The sequence below is a fragment of the Rana temporaria genome, chromosome 5, assembly GCF_905171775.1.
Source record: "Rana temporaria chromosome 5, aRanTem1.1, whole genome shotgun sequence".
NCBI classification, from domain to species: Eukaryota; Metazoa; Chordata; class Amphibia; order Anura; family Ranidae; genus Rana; species Rana temporaria.
In genome coordinates, this window is record NC_053493.1 from 92,216,430 (window position 1) to 92,238,986 (window position 22,557).

At 43.1% G+C, this 22,557-nt stretch overlaps 1 protein-coding gene across 1 annotated transcript; it reads left to right on the forward strand.

The window, feature by feature from the left end:
- Nucleotides 1–10,526: 10,526 nt before the first annotated feature.
- LOC120940171 (protein QNR-71-like) lies at nt 10,527–22,093 on the forward strand. The gene is made up of 11 exons (XM_040352857.1): nt 10,527–10,655; nt 16,525–16,668; nt 17,421–17,564; nt 17,645–17,803; nt 18,115–18,273; nt 18,452–18,805; nt 18,926–19,102; nt 19,196–19,295; nt 20,169–20,374; nt 21,058–21,145; nt 21,812–22,093. The coding sequence occupies exons 1-11, from the start codon at nt 10,583–10,585 to the stop codon at nt 21,963–21,965; spliced, it is 1,758 nt and encodes a 585-aa protein (XP_040208791.1). The 5' UTR covers nt 10,527–10,582; the 3' UTR covers nt 21,966–22,093.
- Nucleotides 22,094–22,557: the final 464 nt, after the last annotated feature.

The following is a 22,557-nucleotide window of genomic DNA, read 5'->3' on the forward strand; positions in this document are numbered from 1 at the left end:
GTGGTGTGTTTTTTTTGCAAATAGTTGTGGGGAAAATCTTCAAAACTTGGGATGCCTAATTTCCAAAAAATGGGTCATTTGGGAGGTAGTTGTAACTTGCTGGGTTCACACAAGTGGAGCGGGAAGGGGATAAATATGAGCAAAAGATTAAAATGTTAAACCAACTAAACACTCTCCAGAACTCCTCTGATGGCATGAGTATAGATCCAAATTGACTTCACAAAAGAACTTGAAAGTACAATCCCCAGCTAATCCTAACTGGGACCCTGTCCAGCAGCAACTTGAATAAGCAAAGCAGGAGGAGAACGGTAGCCACAAGCACCCCCCCCCCCCCCCAAACAGGTGGTGATACCTTACAGGAAAGAGAATGCTGTTCTGCAATTTAGACTATTTATACATCTTCCCAGCTATCTTCTGGGCCATCTCTGCCAGGGATTGCTAAAACAGTATAAATATTCATGCTATCTATTTGCCTTGCTCCACATCTGTGTTCCAGAACAATGCACATCTTTCTAGAAGGGAGGTGAAAGCAATCAAATCTGCAGCCTGTGAAAACCACAACAAGCAAAGGCAATCAACAATGCTCCAACCTGTCTAGGAGGGTGCTAACTTATGGGGCCTTAAAGCGGTAGCACCTCTCTTTTTATTGGTTCTATGCTTTGTAAGTGAGAAATAATAACCTCCAGATTTTTCACCATTTTGTTAAAAGGCACATTTTAAACTTTACAAATATTTATTACCTCAATATGGGTTTACTTAAGCAGGAATTGTTTAAAATATGCTGTTTTTGTATCTGCTAATGATTTTAGTGTATTATCAGAAATACTGTTTTGATAAACATTTGTGCAAATATCACATGGCCTTAAAAATAGGTAGTGGCTTTTTTTTAATTCTACTGGTCCCATGCTTTCAGGAAATGTATGTTTTTTGTTTATTTTTTTTCACAAACTGAAAGCTGTAAGGGGAAAAATTAAAAACGTACCAACAGAAAAAATTGCAAAAATGGTCTGGTCACCTGAATTTAAAAATGGAGCACAGGGCATGGTGGCAAAAGTGTTATGTACAAATGCTGATTGAACTCATCCCCATGGAGAATTACATTTTCTAGCATAGTGAGCTTATGCTTCACCTTCTGCTAAGACTATCTGCATTTGGGGTATGGTGTCCAGTTCTGGTCATTAAACTTCAGGAAGGACATGTTGGAGCTGGAGAGAGTCCAGAGAAGGGCAACAACATTAGTAAGGAGGAAAGGCTACAAACATAAAACGTAGTCTCCCTGGGGAAGAGTCCTCCGGCTTTCTTCTTGCCTGGAAAGAAAATTAGGAAGACAATAGCGAATATTTGCTATTGCCACACAACTGGGTGGGCAGTGCTCTGTGCCCCAAATGCACACTTTTTAAATCCTGTGCTTCTAAAAAAAAAAAAAAAAAAAAAAAAATTAAATCCATGCGTCTGGCACCCTGCATGTGGATTAGGGGGGCAGCACCCTGTGCCCCTTATGGATGGGCTGCCACTGTGTCTGAGAGGCAATATTACAGGGGTATACAAATAAATCAATGGTGATTCCAGCACAGGGAGGAAACTATTCAGTTTCAGGGAATATAGAAAGACACGGGCTACTTAATCAAATTGAAGGAGAAGCCGTTTAACCTTAACCTCTTCAGCCCCTGAAGGATTTGCCCCCTTAATGACCAGGCTATATGGCACTGTGTCACTTTACTGACACTTGCGCGACGCTGTACCCAAACAAATTGATGTCCGCTTTTTTTTTTTTTCCCACAAATGGAGACTTCTTTTGGTATTTGATCACCTTTTTTTTTTTTTTTTTATTTCTTGCACTATAACAATATTAAAATAAAACTTGTTTTACTTTCTGCTATAATAAATATCCCCCAAAAAATGTAAAAGTAATTTAGTCATCAATTATAGACGATATATTTCTTACTGGTAATGGCAGCGATCTGCAATTTTTAGCAGGATTGCGACATTGCAGATTGCGAATTACACTTTTTGGGGACCAGTGACATATTGCATTGATCAGTGCTATAAAAGTGCACTGATCAATTTAAAAATTACACTGGCAGGGAAAGGGTTAACATTAGGAGGCGATCAATGGGGTTAACTGAGAACACACCCAGGGAACAAACTGTGGGTGGGATGGGCTCGCTGGGACATGACAGAGATCACTGTTCCCGATCACTGGGAACAGAAGACCTCTGAGGCCTCGTACAGACGACCGGATCTATCCGCTGGGATTGATCCACGGATCAGTTCCAGCAGATAGATCCGGCCGTGTGTACGTCCGAGCGGACATTTCCCGGCGGATAAAAATCCAGCCGACGGATTCCCAGCGGATAAAAATTCCTTAGCATGCTAAGAAATCTATCCGCTGGAATCCAGTCCAGCGGACTGATCCGCTTGTCTGTACAGACTCACCGGATCTGTCCGTCCGCTCCCCTCCCTCGCATGCGTCGTAATGATTCGACGCACGCGTGGAAGTATTTACTTTCCAGCGTCGCCGCGGCACGTCACCGCGGATGTATTCCGCGCGGATTTCGATCTGATGGTGTGTACAGCCATCAGATCCAAATCCGCCAGAAACAGTCCAGCGGACCGTTTCCAGCGGATATCCTCTCGTGTGTACGGGGCCTCAAAAGTCATTAGGCAAAACGGGGAATCTCCTTTTTTATATAGGCAGTTCCCAGTCTGCCTTTGTACACAACAATCGTGGGTCGCCAGCGGACCTCGAGTCCATGGAACACGTGGGCTTGCTCCTGCAGTGCACCTGCTATCCTCCTTGCATGGACCGACCTACAGCAGTTTGCGCAGGAGAGCCGACCTGCTTGCGTATCATGACGGCAGCTGATATGTAGGTTTTTTTACTCGTAGAGCGGTAAGGCTGTGGAACTCACTTCCACAATCCGTGGAATCACATTCACCTTAGTGATGATCAGTAATATGATCAAAAGGGAATCCATGTCACAAAGACATAGCCCAGCACCATACAAAACGGCAAACACAAAACCGCCAAAAGCAACCACTTCCCTTTTAGTACATCACTTCCTCTTTGACAATATATTTCCTGCTTGGCACATGCTACCTGAATGTTGAAAAATCCATAGAAAAAGATATGTGGGAGATATGGGACTTTAAGGGTGGATTGCAACAAAAGATTATGACAGCAATATATTATAAAATTATATACAGATTTTATTAAATGAGCAACACACACACATTTGTTTTCTACATGTTTCGCTGTGTGGCTTCTTCAAGAAAGAACGTGACAATTTATTTGTTAGAGGAGAGAGGAGAGAAGGGGAGAGGAGAGAGAGAAGGGGAGAGGAGAGAGAAGAGAGAAGGGGAGAGAAGAGAGAAGGGGAGAGGAGAGAGAAGGGGAGAGGAGAGAGGAGAGAGAAGGCGAGAGGAGAGAGAAGGCGAGAGGAGAGAGAAGGCGAGAGGAGAGAGAAGGCGAGAGGAGAGAGAAGGCGAGAGGAGAGAGAAGGCGAGAGGAGAGAGAAGGCGAGAGGAGAGAGAAGGCGAGAGGAGAGAGAAGGCGAGCGGAGAGAGAAGGCGAGCGGAGAGAAAATGCGGTAGGGAGGGATAAATAACAATATGATAGCCAGCAATATCAAAGGTAGCCTGCCAATGTAAAGGAATATACACACTAGGTTAACTGGATAAGAGTGAGAGTTGAAAAATCCATGTTTAGAGCCAATAGTCCATGACCAACTTAGCCAGTGGGTGTTCTTGGTGACCACAATAGATGGTGCAGTTCAGAAACCATATAAAAGGCAGGAAGTCACCAGCATTCCAGAAATTTCCTTTTCATATATTTTATTGCACAGACTGCATCAAATAAGTCAGAGTAGTTGACATTTGATGCATCATGTTAACGTAGTAAAATGCAGCAGTTTACTGCTGAGTAAAACAATGGGCCAGATTCACAAAGACTTACGACGGCGTATCTCCAGAGATACGTCCACGGACGGCGCATGCGCCGTTCGTTCAAAACTTCATTTAGGTGGGGTCATGCTTTATTTACATAAAACACGCCCACCTCTTCACAATTTGAATTAGGCGCGCTTACGTCGGCACATTTACGCTACGCCGCCGTAACTTAGGACGCAAGTGCTTTGTGAATACAGCACTTGCCTCTCTAAGTTGCGGCGGCGTAGTGTAAATCCGATGCGCTACGTGAATCTAGGTCAATGTATAGATGTGAATTCAGGCTCAAGACATTATTTCTGCAGGGCAGACCCTGAGAAATCTTTTCAGAATTTAGTTCTAAATTAATGTTTAAAAAAGCAGATTTCTTATATATGTATATATATATATATATATATATATATATATATATATATATATATGTATGTATGTGTGCATCCATTTTTGCTTATTACATAAACAGGCTCTGCTTCCTTCTTTATAGTGCTACATGGGTTGTACTTTACTACTTCTTTTCACAATGCAGGACTATGGGTGTGCACTCCTTTCTATTTAATTCCCTGTCCAAGTATGTTAACCACTTCAATACAGGGCACTTATACACCTTCCTGCCCAGACCAATTTTCAGCTTTCAGCGCTGTCGCAGACAATTGCGCAGTCATTCTACACTGTACCCAAACAATTTTTTTATAATCTTGTTCCCACAAATAGAGCTTTCTTTTGGTGTTAGTTCACCACTGGGATTTTTATTTTCTGCTAAACAAATAAAAAAAGACCGATTTAATTTTTTTTGTTTTGTTTCTGTTACAAAACATTGATAATAAGTACTCTTTCTCCTTCACTGATGGGAAATGATGGGGCGGCACTGATTGGCACCAATGGAGTGGCACCAATGAGGTGGCACTGATGGACACTGATGATGAGCACTAATATGCGGTCATGATAGGTGGCACTGAAAGGCGGGACAGATGGGCACTGAAAGGCGGCGATAGGTGGCACGGATGGCCACTGATAGGTGGCACTGATGTACACCGATAGATGGTACTGATGGGCATCATTGGCAGGCATTAGTGTTTCATACTGATTTTTCATAATTTATGGGCACTGATTGGTATCCATTGTGGGCACTGATTGGCATCCCTGGTGGCCATGGGTGGCATACCTGGTGGTCACAAGTGGTGGGCATCCCTGGTGGTCCAGTGTGGGCATCCTTGGGGGGCTGCGTTGATAATCAATCAGCGCAGACCCCCCTGTCAGAGGAGCAGCCGATCGGCTCTTTTCTACTCGCATCTGACAGACGCGAGTGAGGAAAAGCCGATACACGGCTATTCCTGTTTACATTGTGATCAGCCGTGATTGGACACGGCTAATCACGTGGTAAAGAGTCTTTCTCAGAGAGATTGGAGTTGCGGGGCGCACCACCGATCGCTAAGCTGTGGGTGCGCGGCGGCTAGTTATCCTGATCACGTCATATGACATCCGATCAGGATAACAGAACCACTTTGCCGCCGTCATTTTGCTATATGTCGGGCGGCAAGTGGTTAAGATACATAGTAATTGCAACCACTCATATCTCTGATGTTGTACTGATGTTGGACAAGAAGGCCTGGCTCACAGTCTCCGCTCTAATTCATCCAAAAGGTGCCTATCGGGTTGAGGTCAGTACTCTGTGCAAGCCATATATATACAAAATATAAGCTCCAAACACTTACATACAATGTGCCAGGAAGAATTATACAAAGGTACAGGCCAGAAGGGAAACAGGGTCCCAACCTGAAGCAAAACCGCCAGAGCAGCAAAGTCATAAAGACAGGAATTGCAGGGCGGAAATTATGTATTTGCTGAGCTTGCTCAAACGCCACCTGCAGACTTCGGCGCCCTCTTGGAAACTGGCAAAGGAGATCCGCGCTGTTGTCACTCCCTGCTGGCATTTTTCAGAAGCCCTGAAGCATGGCCGCCATGTAGGGTTGCCACCTGTCCAGGATTTACCTGGACAGTTCTGTTACACTCTTTCGCACTGCCCAAAGCCAGCACTAACACCCCCCCTCCCCCCCCACAAACACACACACAGACAGGAGAGGAGAAAGGGCTCAATCTGCACCCACCCCTACCCCTCTGTGTCTGCCCACACTCCAGTGCCTGGCACTGTGCCTCAGAAAAGGAAAGTGGGGGCCGGAAATTTGAAGTCCAGGAGCCTCAGATACATCTGGATGAGAGGTGCTGACTGCCAAGGGATGAGTGAGCTCACCATCCATCCCTTTCTGTGACTCAAGTCTCCCCCTTCTCTCTCCTGCCTCTGAGTGAGTACACCAAGGCAAATCAGGGTTCTCAGAGAACCCCTTACATCAGAGTTCCCCTTTACTCCAGAGGTCACAGTGTTTCCCCTTACATCAGAGTCTTCTCCATACATCAGGGTTCCAAGAGCATCCCTTATGTTAGAGGCCCCAGAGTTCTCCCTTACATCAGAGTCTGCAGAGTCCCCCCTTACAGGGAAAGGGAACTCTGTGAGTTCAGATGTAAAGGGGGGACTCTGTGCACTCTAATGTACTCTTGCTATTAACTTCATATGATTAGACATGTTATTTAATAGCAAAATATATGTATAGTTTATACTATAAAAAAAATTGCTGTGCACCACTAAAGCGTTTGTGTTTGACTTGAAGAAAAGGTGGCAACCCTACCGCCATCTTGGAAAAGGGCAGAGGCACACAGGAAGACTACAGGGCTTAGGAGAACAACAGCAGAAACATAAAAAAGGAAAGAAGTAAAGGAGAACCGCTGCAGAAAACCAAGCTTGTTTAAAGCACTTTTCAATGCTGACCAGCACCCCCCCCCACCCCCACCCCCCCGGACCACCATAGTTGGGTTTCCTCCATAGAGCTTGTTTAGAGGCTGTACAGGATGGGGGCTGAACCTAACTGCTGCAAATGCGGTAAGGGGTAGTACGCGATCCGTCCAGTCCCAATCAGGTGAGGACAAAAAAGAGAATGTTGTGCTGGGGCCTAGCTGAAAACTTAAAGTTAACCAGTCCTATCAGGTTGCGAGGGCGGAGCCACAATCCAGTGTATGCTGTAGTAAAGATGTGCGAGGAAACAATATTGTCTGAGTGACGCAGAAAAAGCAGACAGATCAGCGATGTCCACACTCTTTATCTTGTCCCAGGTCCAATACCCAAAGTACTAAGAGGGTTACCATAACAGCCAGGCAACTAGCATTTTCAGGAGACAAGCATGCCAATGTTTATGTTTGTAGCGCTACCCCCGCAGGAGCCGCTGGTTTGTTGTTGGGATCGGCGTATGAAGTTACCTCAGTGTTGTCTAGGGGTGCAGCTGGTGAATACAGTAGTGAGCGAATGTCCAGTACACGAAGATAGGTTTTCAAATGCTTTATTTCAGGCCCAACATAGCCAACATCAACATGCAGTAGGAAGGAAAGGTTGATGAAGCGATAGAGAACTTGCGGTATAAGGCCTGGATATAGAAAGAGCAATCCTGCTCTCGGCAGCACAATGATAATAGTCATCGTTCGTCGCCACTCTAGCCAGAGTGGGTGAAGTGCCTCCAGACAGACTTCTGCCACAAGCCTGGCAGCCGAAGTGTCACTTTATGTTGTTGGGAGGAACAGGCCTCTGCCACAGACCTGGCTCAAGGGCCTCTGCCACAGGCCTATTACTTGAATGAGCTAAACGTAAGAATTGAGCGAATCCTCCCAGTAGATTGAACATAGGTCACCGGATGACAGCAAAGTGTACCTGTCAGCATTCCGGTAACCAGATCCCCGATGGTTCGTTCAAGCTCTGTTGGATAACCTGCCTCCGGGTTCTCCTCAAGCCGACCCCCCGATCGAGCGGCACCCAGCCTGGGATCTTCTCAGTAAAGCGGGGGACCCAGTAAGTCACTGGGGCCCCTCTCAGCAATTTGGAGCTCCGCGTAGCATGCAACCCCGGCCTGGAAGGTCATCGCCGGGGTCCGTTGGATGCGCGCACCCTAAAGGTGGATGCCGCACCTGGAACCTGGAACCCGCGGGAAGAACCAATAAAGATGGCGTCTGTCCCAGATATACCCCTTCCCAGCATGCCCCAAGAGGGAAAACTCCTCTAATTGACTGCTGGGGAAAGTAGCTCCGCCAGAACCCCTCCAGCGCCATCTGTCGCCCAGGGGTGGAAACAACACCCCTGGAGCGCAGACTGACCTACAGGACTGTTCTGGAATAACAGCAGCCCATAATTTAACAAATTGTGAATGGGAGCAAATAACTTTCCCATTCCCCACTAACTTCAGCGTAGTGCCCATACTGAAAGTAAGGGGGCGCTACATGTTTCTTTCAGGACAAGTTTCAATATTATACCTTATAGCTGGCCATATACATTATGATGTGATTGCACAATCTTCTTCAGATTCACCAGGTAGATATAGTGCTTGGCGCTTGTCTAATTAAATATAAGTTGAATGGATTGTTAAGTCCTTGGCACTATATATTTTCTGGTAAAGGTTTTTGAGATTGTACAAAGGGTGCACAATTTGTAATGCAGATTAAGGTTCATTCACATGTGTCAATGTGTACTATGTCATATGTCAGCATGCATTGCATGAAGCTAGCTGATTGAAAATAATAAGCTGGCATGGCACCAAAACCTCCCAAAAATCAGATAGGACACATATTTTTACTGCAATGCACCTTTGTGTTATGCCATGCATTGCAGTGTGCTACAACACATGTGCATTGTCTTAGTGTGTTGGGGTGCTATTTAAAATGAATCTCACACATCAAGAAATGTGGACAGGGACAAGTCAAGCAATTTGGACAGTTGGATCTGAAGTTGAAGCTATTTTGGGTGTAATTTGTCCATGATAAACACAATATTAAAATGATAATTGTCATCTCCTCAGGCACTGAGAGTAATCACACCTCTGAAATCTGAGAAACTTAAGCGGTTGTATAGTCAAAATTGTTTTAATTTTTTTTGTGCCACCTGTAAAGGAAAAAGCATAATGAGCTAGTATGCACCACATACTAGCTCATTATGAAATACTTACCTTAGAACGAGGCATCGGTATCTCTGTCGGTCCATGCCGAGGTAGATGACATTTTCCCACAGTGTGTCTTCCAGGTATCGCGGCTCCAGCGCTGACAGTGGCTGGAGCCGCAATGTCGTCATTCTGGACTTATTGCAAGGGGAATATCTCCTAAATCGTAAAGGTTTAGGAGATATTTTTTTTACCTACAGGTAAGTCTTATTATAGGTTTACCTGTAGGTAAAAGTAAAAAAAAGACTATACAACTGCTTTAGTTAAAATCTGAGATTCATGATAAGTGACCCAAAAGCACATGAGCAGAGCCCAGGACACAGAATAAGGCATCTTCCATCACATGAGGAGCCTGAGGCTGGATTCACACCTATGCAGTTTTAGTGCTTTTTGCATTTTTCAGATTTGCACTACCGAACGGGTTTCATATGAACTGTAGTGCAAATCTGCAAAATGCAAAAAGCACTAAAACCAGTGGCGGTGCGTCCATAGTGGGCGCAGGAGCGCCGCCCCCTCTTTCCCCTGCACCTGTCACTCATGTCAACAATACATAGATTCATGCATTGCATGAATCTATGTATTGTCGCCGGCGCCGCTGCCACCCACTTTTCAGATGGCCGGCCCCCTGGTGAGCGCCAAGCATCTGAATAACAGCAGTTGGTTGGTTTTGGAAGTGATCAGAGCCAGTGGCTCTGATAGGCTTCCTGATTACAGCCTGTGGGCTCTAATCGGTTTCCAAATATTTAACCAGGGGACGCACAGAGTGTGCGTTCCCTGGTTAACACTGACACGCATCTCAGCCAATCAAGTTCACCGGGTCTGGTTACCGGTAACCTGATTGGCTGAAGCGACATCGAGGGCGGGAGAAGACATCGAGGGAACGTGGAGGGAGGATGGATGACCCGAGAAAGGTAAGTGGCGGGTCTGGGGGGGGGGGGGAATTTGGAGGTATTTGAGGGGGCAATCTGGCGACATTTTACGGGGCAAACTGGCAGTTTTTGAGGGGGAAAATTGATGGACACAGTGGCGAAAATTGATGGCACAGTGGTGACAATTGATGACATGGCACAGTGGCGACAATTGATGGGCACAGTGGCGACAATTGATGGGCACAGTGGCGACAATTGATGACATGGCACAGTGGCGACAATTGATGGGCACAGTGGCGACAACTGATGGCACAGTGGCTGCGTTTGATGGCATGGCACAGTTGCTGCGTTTGATGGCATGGCACAGTGGCGACAATTGATGGCACAGTGGTGACAATTGATGGCACAGTGGCGACAATTGATGGGCACAGTGGCTGCGTTTGATGAATCAGTGGTGACAATTGATGGCACAGTGGCAACAATTGATGGGCACAGTGGCTGCGTTTGATGGGCACAGTGAGGCTGCAATTGATGTTTTTTTTTTGTTTGTTTGCGCCCCCCCAAAAATTTTGAACACCAGCCGCCACTGACTTAAACTGCATAGGTTTGAATCCAGCCTGAAGGCTTTTCATACACAGGAGGAGGAAACATTAGAACTCTGATTGCTATTACCGTCAGCTGTGATTAGTAGAGTTTAAATACCGCTGTGCTGGAAGGAGAGGAAACAATTCACTTTTTGCAATGCAGGCTGCAGTGGTGAGGGGCTGCTTGGTGCTCAGTGTCTGGCTGATCTCTGCTGCCCAGGCAGGAACACGTGAGTTTGTGTTTGAAGTGCCTTTTTTTTTGTTATTAATGGGCAATGCTTATTGTTAAAGGGTCTTTCTTTTCAATTGTATGTTATTGCATTAAATTTAATTTTTACAACTAATTGATGAAAATTAGATTTTATCCTCTCAGGTTTAGAAAAATACAAAGGGGTTGGGGGTGTACCATCATCCTAATATTGAAGATTAATTGAAGGGTTCAGGGAATCCCCAAAGACCCTGAGACACCGACAGACAATGAATGGGTGGGGAGGACTATGCCGGTACTGGGTAAAGTGATTATACTCAACCAAAGTGATACAAAAAGGGTAGTTTTTAGAAAATGTATTCACATAATATACATAAAAAAAGGAGGATTTAAAAAAACAGACAATACATTTAACCCCTTAACGCCCGCTGCACGACTATTTACGTCCACAGAATGGCACATACAGGCAGAAGGACGTGTGTGTGTGTGTGTATATATATATGTATGTCCTTGCCTTCTAGCGGGTGGGGGGTCCGATCAGGACCCCCTCTGCGGCGGGCGGATTCCCTCGGGGAGCGATCCGGGACGATGGCGTGGCTATTCGTTTATAGCCGCTCTGTCGCGATTGCTCCCCGGAGCTGAAGAACGGGGAGAGCCGTATGTAAACACGGCTTCCCCGTGCTTCACTGTGGCGGCGTATCGATCGAGTGATCCTTTTTATAAGGGAGACTCGCTCGATGACGTCAGTCCTACAGCCACACCCCCTACAGTTGTGAACACTAACTCCTACAGCGCCCCCTGTGGTTAACTCCCAAACTGCAACTGTCATTTTCACAATAAACAATGCAATTTAAATGCATTTTTTGCTGTGAAAATGACAATGGTCCCAAAAATGTGTCAAAATTGTCCGAAGTGTCCGCCATAATGTCGCAGTCATGAAAAAAATCACTGATTGCCGCCAATAGTAGTTAATTTTTTTTTTTTTTTTTTTTTTTTTTTTAATAAAAATGCAATAAAACTATCCCCTATTTGGTTTGCGCAAAATTTATAGCGTTTACAAATCGATAAACGCTTATTGCGTTTTTTTTTTTTTTTTTTTTTTTACCAAAAATAGGTAGAAGAATACGTATCGGCCTAAACTGAGGAAAAAAACGTTTTATATATGTTTTTGGGGGATATTTATTATAGCAAAAAGTAAACAATATTGCATTTTTTTTTTTTTTTTTTTTTTTTTTTCAAAATTGTCGCTCTATTTTTGTTTATAGCGCAAAAAATAAAAACCGCACAGGTGATCAAATGCCACCAAAAGAAAGCTCTATTTGTGGGGAAAAAAGGACGCCAATTTTGTTTGGGAGCCACGTCGCACGACCGCGCAATTGTCTGTTAAAGCGACGCAGTGCCGAATCGCAAAACCTGGCCTGGGCATTTAGCTGCCTAAAGGTCCGGGGCTTAAGTGGTTAAAATACAATACATATACAGCGGTCTTTGGGGATTCCCTGAACCCTTTAATTAATAATTGATGAAAATGGATATGTAGTATGTCATGTGGATCTTCAAGCCCTATGATGTAATGTGGTGACTACAGCAGTCATTCTCAAGCAGAGTTTCTTCCACTGTCTGCTCGCCCTACTGCCTGAAGGTGTCTGCTTAGTTCTGACTTCAGTTCCACTTGCATACACCCAATCCTTTTTCAGCTGTTTGTACTAAGGGGGACATACTACTCCACCCCCCCTTTTTTTTTGGGGGGGGGGGGTGAGATTGAGAAATTTTATTGGGTTATTAATGCATGTATGGTCACCATGAGTTCCCACCTGTGGGGTTCCTCCTCCTGTCCTTTTTTTACTTTCAGTAGTTGGTCTTCCTAGTCTGCAGTATTGCCCTGTATGGGGGGGGATATTGGAAATAAACATTGGCTTACCTCTTGGTAGAATTCACAAGAGGGACTTTACTACTGCTTTATATTCCTTTCTAAATTGTAGCGTAACTGCTAGATGGTTATGCCTAATACTTTGTGCTAGAAGGGTCCCTCTTTCAGAAAGCTGGTAATCTGTTAAGGTAGGTCCTTGCATTATGTGGCCTTGATAAATCTAAAGGAGACTGCCAATTGGGTTGTGACTGTGTGCAGCCAACTTGACAGCAAATACATCTGCTCTAATTCTGGTACACTTTAACAGCTTTTTTTAGTTAAAGTGGAATTTCCCCCTTTTTAAGGACTCCTTACCCCCATGGTATGTCATGTGTGGGGGTGTTTTTGTAGCTGCTGACTTTTATAAACGGCTGGCATGCAGCGCCCCCCCCCCCCCCAAAAATAGAATTTTTTCTTTAAGTGACGTGCCACACTTGGACTCTGGTGCCGAAAAGGAAGTTTGCCTGGCCATTCATGGTGCGTTCCCAACTGTGAAGCCACAGCTGGACGCCCACAGTAAAAATGCCTGCCGGCAACGTGGACAGAAGGGGTAGAGGAGCGGGGCTTTGTGTGCCCGCATCACTGGATCGTGGGACAGGTTGAGTGTATGCTTATTAATAGTCAGCAGCTACACTTTTTGTAGCTGTTGACTTTGAATAATTTTTTTTTTTGGAGGAACTCCGTTTTTAAGTACCGTAAGTTTGACATTTTGAGTTGGGGTGCTACATTTAATAGTTTATAAAGTGTGTGTGTGTGTGTGTGTGTGTGTGTGTGTGTGTTTCACAAGTAAGGCATGCATATTAATGTTGTAAGGCCAGGGATATGCAATTAGCAGACCTCCAGCTGTTGCAGAACCACAAGTCCCATGAGGCATAGCAAGACTCTGACATCCACAAGCATGACACCCAGAGGCATGATGGGTCTTGGAGTTTTGCAACAGCTGGAGGTCTGCTAATTGCATATCCCTGTTGTAGGCATTCTAATTGATTCGCCTGTGCTGATAAACTTGTCAGGACTTATAGCCTCATTTCTCCGCTGCACAACTATGGTGAATACTGAAAATTGGGCAGCAATCCTTTCACAAGTGGTTGCTGTCTTTGGTCTTCTCTGTAACTAAACCTGGATGAGGTTTCTCTACATTCAATCACTGGTGCATGGTAGCCAATCGGCGTCTAACCTCAGCTTGTTCAACCCTGGAAGACTTTCCTCCTTAATGACCAGGCTTTTTTATTTGACACTTTCGGGACCATTGACAATTATGCAGAGATCAGTACTATAAAAATGCACTGATTGCTGTGTAAATGTCACAGGCAGGGAAGGGGGGTTAACACTAGGGGGTAATCTAAGTGTTCCCTGGAGGAGTGCATCAGGTTCGCCCCCCCCCCCCCCCCGCGCTGTGCGGCACGTGCCTGCTATGGCTCCTAAAAGAGCCGACTTGCACATTCAGCAATTTGCGGTAACGCGCTGACCTGCTGTCGTATGACGGCGGCTGGTCGGCAAGTGGTTAAGCTTTGGCATTAAAAACCTGGAAGATGAATGATTCGTATGCAGAAGTGAGCCTAATTTGGCACTCTAGCTTTTTGTAAATAAGCCCCGTAGTCTGTAGCAGGGTTTTTCAACCAGGGTTCCTTGAGCAATTAGTTTCCTCTCAGTTAAGTTCCCACTGACACATTGGTCTTTTTAGCGATCTGTGAGGAGCCAATTCTTCCCAATGACCACAAATGCAAGGAGCATTCTTCCCATTGACCATCATAATTGGGGATGAGCCCGACACCCCCCCCATTCGCTTCGCACCAGAACCTGCAAACAGACCAAAAGTTTGTGTGAACTTTAGAACCCTGTTTAAAGTCTATGGGACTCGGAACGTTTGAAATCTAAAGTGATAATTTTAATATGCAAGTTATTGTCCTAAAAAGTGTTTGGGGACCCAGGTCATGCCCCAGGGGACATGTTTCAATGCAAAAAACGTTTTAAAAGCAGTTTATTTTTTTTTATATTTTTTTCAGGAGCAGTGATTTTAATGATGCTTAAAGTGAACCAATAAAAATGAAGTGGGGGTTGTCTATAGTATGCATATTTCCTGTGCTTAGAACTGTCCCTGCACAAAATGTAATTTCTGAAGGGGGGGGGGGGGAAAGTCATTTAAAATCACTTGTGGCTATAATCAATTGTTGGCTCCCAGTAATACAGAGAAGTCATTCATAAAAAAATAATAAAAAAAAAAAAATGCGGGGGGGGGGGGGGTCTTAAATTCAATTACCAGGCCCTTCAGGTCTGATATGGATTTTAAGTGGATCTCCACGCTTATTTATTTTTTAATTTGGGGTGGAGTTCCCCCCCCCCAAAAATCCACACCAGACCCTAATTGAATTTGGGGGGGACTCCCACTTTTCTTAGTTTTTTTTATATGAATGGCTTTTCTCTGTATTGCCGGGAGCCGACAATTCATTATAGCTGCGAGTGATTTTAAATGACTTTTTTTTTTTTCCTTCAGAAATGATACTTTGTGCAGGGACAGTTCTAAACACGGGAAACATGCGCTACTTTACAGACATGCTATAGCCACCCCCCTAGGTACGAAATTTAAAGGAAGATTTCACTTTAATTATTTCACTTTAAGTATTATTAAAATCACTGCTCCCGAAAAAACGTCTGTTTTTAAAACTTTTTTTTTTTTTTTTTTTGCATTGATACATGTCCCCTGGGCAGGACCCGGGTCCCCAAACACTTTTTAGGACAATAAATTGCATATTAGCCTTTAATGTTGGCACTTTAGATTTCAAACGTTCGAGGCCCATAGACTTAAACGGGGTTCTAAAGTTCACACGAACCTGCCGCAAACACCCCAAATTGTTCGCTGTTCGAACAGGCAATGTTCGAGTCGAACATGAGTTTGACTTTAACCCAAAGCTCATCCCTAATAATAATGTATCATGAGTTGTAGCTAAAGTAACTTCTGACAGGGGTCCCCCCTGAGATCAGAAAGTGTTTTGAGGGTTCCTCTGTGTTGAAAAGGTTGAGAGGCTGGTCTGTAGTATCCGTGATCTGGACATGTGATGTGGGTCCGGCAGGATCCTGTCGGTAGACTTCCAGGAACTGTTTTTAATTTGGCTGTTTTAAGGCCTTTTGGTTTCTATGACCAATTCTAGCTTTCCTAGTTGTAACAAAATTGGCAGCAGCCCAATTCTAGTTGCTCTTTAAAATTTGCTATATTATGCTTGCAATAGTCTGCTACAAACTTGTCAAGGAAACTTTGATTCATCTTATAATACTTTAGTGTTTCTTGTGGTGGCCCAATGTAAACTGAAATATTTAATCATTGCCAAACATCTGCCAGTTTATACTTGTGTAGTTTAAGGATCAGTCAATTTTTAGGAAGCAAGCCAATATAATTTTTACTGCATAAATACTAGTGTATTTCACCAAGTGTCTTTAATTTGACTCTATTGGAATCCTGTGACTTTAATAGATGGCATTGTGCAGTTCATTTAAAATTTAGTTGGAAGTTGGCTGGGTAAACTGTTCCTCTAGAACAGTGTTTCCCAACTCCAGTCCTCAAGGCACACCAACAGGTCATGTTTTCAGGCTTTCCATTATTTTGCACAGGTGATTTGATCAATTTCACTGCCTTAGTAATTACCACAGCCGTTTCATCTGAGGGAAATCCTGAAAACATGACCTGTTGGTGTGCCTTGAGGACTGGAGTTGGGGAAACACTGCTCTAGAATACCATAAATTCTAGTGATTCTCCAGGTCCAAGTAACTGTCCTAAAACTCTATTTCCAAGAGTTGTACTGGTGACTCAAAACTTTCCTAAACTGGTCAGTCTCCCCATGTGTTTTTTATAGTTCATCCATAACTCCTGTGGCAAATTCATTATCTGGTAAGGCACAACTTGTAAGGGTTGACCAATTCTTTCCGATTCCCATAATTTGGGAATGCATGTCAGCATCAACTTCTTTATTTTTTATTTTTTCCTCTACAGGTTTCCAAGATGTGTCAGAGTTCAGAAGGACTGGCCATGAAAATAACCTTTTACATGGTTGGTCACTGGCCAACAGCTCTTGGGATGACAATCTTTATCCTGCCTGGAAATCTGGTGATCCTAGATGGGAAAACTGTTGGCGAGGTAATATCTAGGCTGTCGCCACACAATATTTTCTTTACACAAATTATATAAGCTTTCAAGTAAAAAATGCATATATAACCTTCCGGCCTCTCCACCCAAAATGGGGATAATGTAAACATGACGTGTATCTATCTAAATGCAAAACTGGAATAGTGCAGAAGTCTTCCAATGTGAGCACTTCAATGACTACTGTCAAAGAAGCATTCTTTATTTGTCTAAGGCCAAACCCGCCAGTCATGCCCTACTCAGAACTTTGCTTTTATGTATACTAAATTTGCCAGAAGCCTACTCTGTCTGTAGTTTTGCCTTGCAATTATTACTGTAATCTGGCCTCAGTTTTTTTTTTTTTTTTTTTTTTTTTTTTGTCCAGTGTAAATGGAAGCAAACCTATTTATTGAACTATAAAGGACTCATATATTCCTTTAATCCCTAAAGGGAAAACTGTAGCTAATGCCACATTTATACTGGCCTTTATGTTTCTGTGAGGTCTGTTTCCTGTGTCCTCTGCTAAACAGTCATTAAACAGGTTTTAATGGTTTCATAAAACTGCTGGGTGTCTGGAGGAATCTTTTCAGATTGTGTAAACCAGTAGGTGTGGCTAGGTAACATGTAACTTATTTTTTATTTTTCTGCTAGGCAAAGGATGGGTTACATTAAAGTGAGGGGTGGGCAAATGTAACAATCTGCACCACTTGTGAAACCAGAAGCCTGTCACTGACAACAAGTGGCTCAGTTATATTTTTATTTTTTAGGTGGCAAAGTAGTGGCACATTTGACCAGTGACAGTCCTGCACTGATAGGGTCAAATGTTACATTTTCTGCGGCTCTGCAGTTTCCCAGATGTCAAAAGGAGAATGAAGATGGGGATATAGTCCATCAACGAGGCTGTGCTAATGGTATATAGCTTTTTGGTTTATATCCTTATTTTTCAAGAGGTAGGGATGGCTGGCTTTCTCTAATCCTACTTTTATTTCAGTTTCCTCCAGTGATCAGTATGTGTATAATTGGACCAAATGGGTACAGTTCTGTAATGAAGGAAACTGCAGTTTTTCTAACCAGTTTCCAGATGGAAGACCATTTCCTCACCACCATGACTGGAGACACCATAACTTCATCTACATCTTTCAAACACTGGGTTGGTATCATTCAAAGTTATTCTCTATGTGGATATCGTAGAAAATGGCTGAATTGCAGCTTTTACAAGTTGAGGTATGGTTAGCTTTGTTCTAACTATTACTCTTCATGTGTAGTTAAAATGATAAACTAGCTGGAAAGCCCAGTCACTTGGCAGCTAGTTTGTATGGGCCTTTTGGATATGTCTTTTCTTCAAAGCATTTTCGTACTATTCCTGAGCCCCACATGTGTTTTCTAGGGGAAACTAGACTGAATGCTGTAGGTGTAATTTTAAGAGATTGACTTGATTCTGAAGGTGTTTTCTATATCCAGGCCAGTACTATCAGACTACTGGAAGATCTTCAGCTGTTCTCTCAATAAATACTACAAACATCACAGATGGTGCATATATGATTGAGGTGACTGTTTTTAGGAGAGGCAATCAAAGGCATTACCCTGTTGCTAAAGCAAGTGACCTGTACATTGTAACAGGTAAGTGTGAAGATGCTGATCAAAACTTGTCAATACATAGTCTTGGTGTCTTGGAAAGTGTAGTTATAAATGTAAGAAATTTGTTTCAACCCAAATGGTAAATATCTGAAATGGGACATGGATGTCAAAAGTATGTATATGTGTCTTAAGGGTTTTTTTTTTTTTTTTTTTCTTCCAGATCAAATTCCTTTCTATGTGAACATTTCACAGAAAAATGACAAGAATTCCTCTGACCACATCTATATCAAAGATTCTCCAATTTCATTTGATGTTAAAATCCATGATCCGAGCCACTACCTCAACAAATCTATCCTGTCTTTTAACTGGACCTATGGTGATGGCAATGGCTCCTTTGTGTCCAATAACCCAGTCTCCACTCATACTTACACCTTGCTTGGAAACTTCAGTCTGAACCTAACCATCAAAGCTGCCATTCCAGGACCCTGTAAACAAGCTACACCTCTTCCTACAACGAGAGCACAAACTACGCAGATGCCAACAACTACCACACCCCATACTACAAACACAACCAGTAAGTGTGTGTGTGTGTGTGTGTGTGTGTGTGTGTGTACTGATTTTTGCATTCATAATGGTGTGGGTGGTTTTGGGGTTTATATGAAACAAGGATTAAAATAACGGTTTTGTCCAAAAGGTAACAGCACAGAAGTGCCACCCTTCATAACTGAGACCTTTCCACTAACTACAGAACAACAGAATGCTACTACCCATGATATCCCCACTACCCATTCAACTATCCCGACAACTACCTCTGTACCTGGGTGCTTTATCTACAGATATGGCTACTACAATGCAAGCATTACAATTGCAGGTAGATGGAAAGCATTCAGAATTTATTTTATTTTTTCAAATTAGAATTTGGCCTAAAGTGTTTTTTTTTTTTTTTTTTTTTTTATTATTATAGATGGCATCCTTGGTATGAGTATTATTGAAATGAACACTATCCAAATGCCCTCTCAGGCTGAAAATTCTGTAATTGATTTTGTGGTGTCCTGTGAAGGCAGGTAGGTGCAGGGAGGAAATGAGATATTATTTATGTATAATAAGGCCCTGGGCTACACCGCTGTCTAGTGTCCCATGCAGTTGCAAAGCTGTTCCAATGCTTTATCCTACTGGCATAGTCCCTTGTATCAGAGCTACATGTACTGTGACGGTATTGACAATACAATTATCCTGGTTTCCTGCAGGAAACTAAGTCCCCCTTTGACACTTATACAACTTGTTCCACAATTTTGGACTGCAAACTCGCATAACAATTTATTCTCCATGATTTTCAATCGCTTCCATTCATATTGGCACAACTTTAAGTCGTGCCGAATTCAAAGTAATCCCTGCACTACTTTGGTCCAACTTCATGCGAGTTGATGTCCATAGACCTCAATGTTGAACCTCAAGTAGCATGCAAATCGTACCTGAATAATAGACACGATTTCAGTACGACTTTGTAAGCACAAGCAGCTTTTTGACCCTTGTCCCACCCAATCCTTTCCACATAGTGGCCCCCTCCCAAGCACATTTTTCTAGCACACATTCACTTCCTGGTTATTCCCTCAGGAACAATGTGCTCCAAACGGCCCCAAAAAAAGATGTCCTTGTCCTCCCTCATGCACTGCTGCAGAAGCAATGACAACTGCTGTGGCAATATATTGAGTAGCAAACACTTTCTGTCACAACTATGGCAGGAAAAGGAATTGCCTCGTGTTTTCATTGGTTAATGCCAAAGTAGTACTGATCCTAAATCGCACGACTTTGAAGTCGTACAAGTGTGAAGGGGGGCCTAAGGTTGTTGTTTGGCCCCCTGGACAGATTATCTCCTCTGTCTAGATTTTTTTTTTTTTTCCTCCTTTCGTATTCTAATGATATGGTTTGTCTCCCAGTATGCCTACAGATGCCTGCACAATTGTTTCAGATGCTTCTTGCATGATTCCTCAGGATGTGGTTTGTGATCAGATTCCAGCTTCAGACCAGTGCCTCTTGACCCTACGAAGAACATTTGCAGAACCAGGATCCTACTGTGTCAATATTACCCTAAGTGATGATGCAAGTCTGGCTCTTGCCAGTACCCTGGTCTATGTAGATGCAGGTAATTGTAACATGGGGTGGCACTTTTGACCTTGCTCTGTAGCAGGGTTTTTTAACTCCTGCAGACAGTACTGGAGCACACTGACTAGTGTTATGCAGGACATTACTAATTGGTAGCTAGAGATGCAGTAAGACTTTGAAAAGAGTGCTTACTTGCAAGTGCGTGTTCGCTGGTACCTTTTACCAAGGCAGCTAAATGACTTTGCATGGGCCCTCACTATGCAAAATTAACGGCTGCACAATTAAGACATAACATTTGTTTCTAGTATGCTATAGTGTAGGTACATTACCATTTGTTAATGTGTGTTGGTATAATGTGGTGGTGTTCCAAAACCTGAAATCGGCACTGCATGTCTTGGCTAGTTCAGCAGTAGTCTTTAGACCATTAACAATTATGAAGTGTTAACATGCCTTTCCAAGCTCAACTTGACAGCTGTAGTCACAAGAATTGCTAAAGTGCATGCAGGTAGCTTTGTGGCACCTTACTCTAGATGTGTGAAAGTAGTTACAGCAGGACCAAGGATGCTGCTCCATGGCAAGCACTACCTTGTACAACTCAGGAGGCCACGCTAGCATTACTATATAGGTATTTAATAATGGGAAATCCTACTTGTGCATTGAGGGATAAGGCCCCATGCACATGGGACACTGGTGCAAACTCTCCTAAAGCTCTCTCTTCTCTAGGATCTGGAACAAAAACGACCTATGTAGTCCTGGCTATATTTGGATTGGTGGTCCTTCTTGCAACAGTGGCTGGTGTTCTTCTGTACAGGTGAGTGCTTCAGCCTTTTTTTTTTTTTTTTTTTTTTTTTTAGAAGTAGACTTGATGGCATAGTTGACCTCGACACAATGGTTGACTGGTTTCTGTGACTACTTCAAAATGGAAGACTAGCTGGTCTTTAGAAAAACATTGGCTTTCCCTTTCTAGTTTAAGCTTGTACTACACACCTGATGCGGGGGCGCATGCCATATTTGCTCCTTTTTACCACATCTTATTGGTCTGCCAATAAAAGCAATTCTGTCTAAAATTACTAGCTGCTGCCATCACTACTCAAAACTAGAGTATTGAGCCTAGACAAGCAAGACTGATGGCTGTGCACCTTAGAATTATACAGCAATAGCTTTTACTTTAACTGTGTACTGTTCTGCATGGTGCCAGCCTCACCAATGGCATACATGTGTTTGAGCCTTGACTCATTCACTGACTCGCAGAACCTTGAACCAACCCCACGATGCTACTCTGAGCTGTAAAAAATGGGAACCTGAACTAGAGATTGCATTAAGGCACCACTCCAACTTTTCTTACAGCTTTTAATTTTCAGGTATAATTGATGGTAATCTTTACTGCTTTTCTGATCATGATATGTGAGAAAATAATTGCATGGTCACTTGAAGATTTTAAGCCAATTAACTTTTATTTTTATTTATTTTTTCTTAGGAAATACAAGGAGTACAAGCCCATCGGGAATTCAACAGATGGAAGTGGTGGCAGTCAGATCAGTGTGTACTTCAGACAAGTCAAAGATGCCTTGCTTCATGGAAACCACAATGAGTATGATCCACTGCTGAAAAACAAATCTGGAATAATCTAGTAACTTGCTGCAATGCCCTTGCACTGTATAAACTTGCATCGTTTCAGATATTTGCTACTGACTATAATGGTCTGTTACAGGGGGTAAAATCAAATAAAAAGCTCCCTTCTTTAAAATGGTGTATCATATTTTTCCATGTGGAATTTTTTTTTTTTTTTGTAATGGTCATGTACAAAAGTGAGACTGCTATAGGTTGGTCCAATTCATCACTGAGAACTAAGGTGATGACCACCTATGATTTGGGAGATTAAAATTCCAGTATAATCCATAAAAGCAGGTACATCCAAGATGGCAGAGACCTGTTAAAGAGTGGGACTAGGATGTGTAGTGTTCATAAAACTGTGCACATGATTACAACTAATGTACACTGGTCCTGTCAAGGGGTGTGTATTTTATTTCCCTACCTGGGCATTTTCAGCATCTTCAGTCAATGGGGGGGGTATGGTTGGATTATCAATATCTGGAGAATGTAGCTCTAAGGGGTCTGACATTCTTGCTGGAGAAACTGATCTGGTAATGGGGTATAACAATATTTGCCTAGTGAATTATGTACCTTTTTTATATACTTGCGTCTAACAGCACTTTTTTTTTT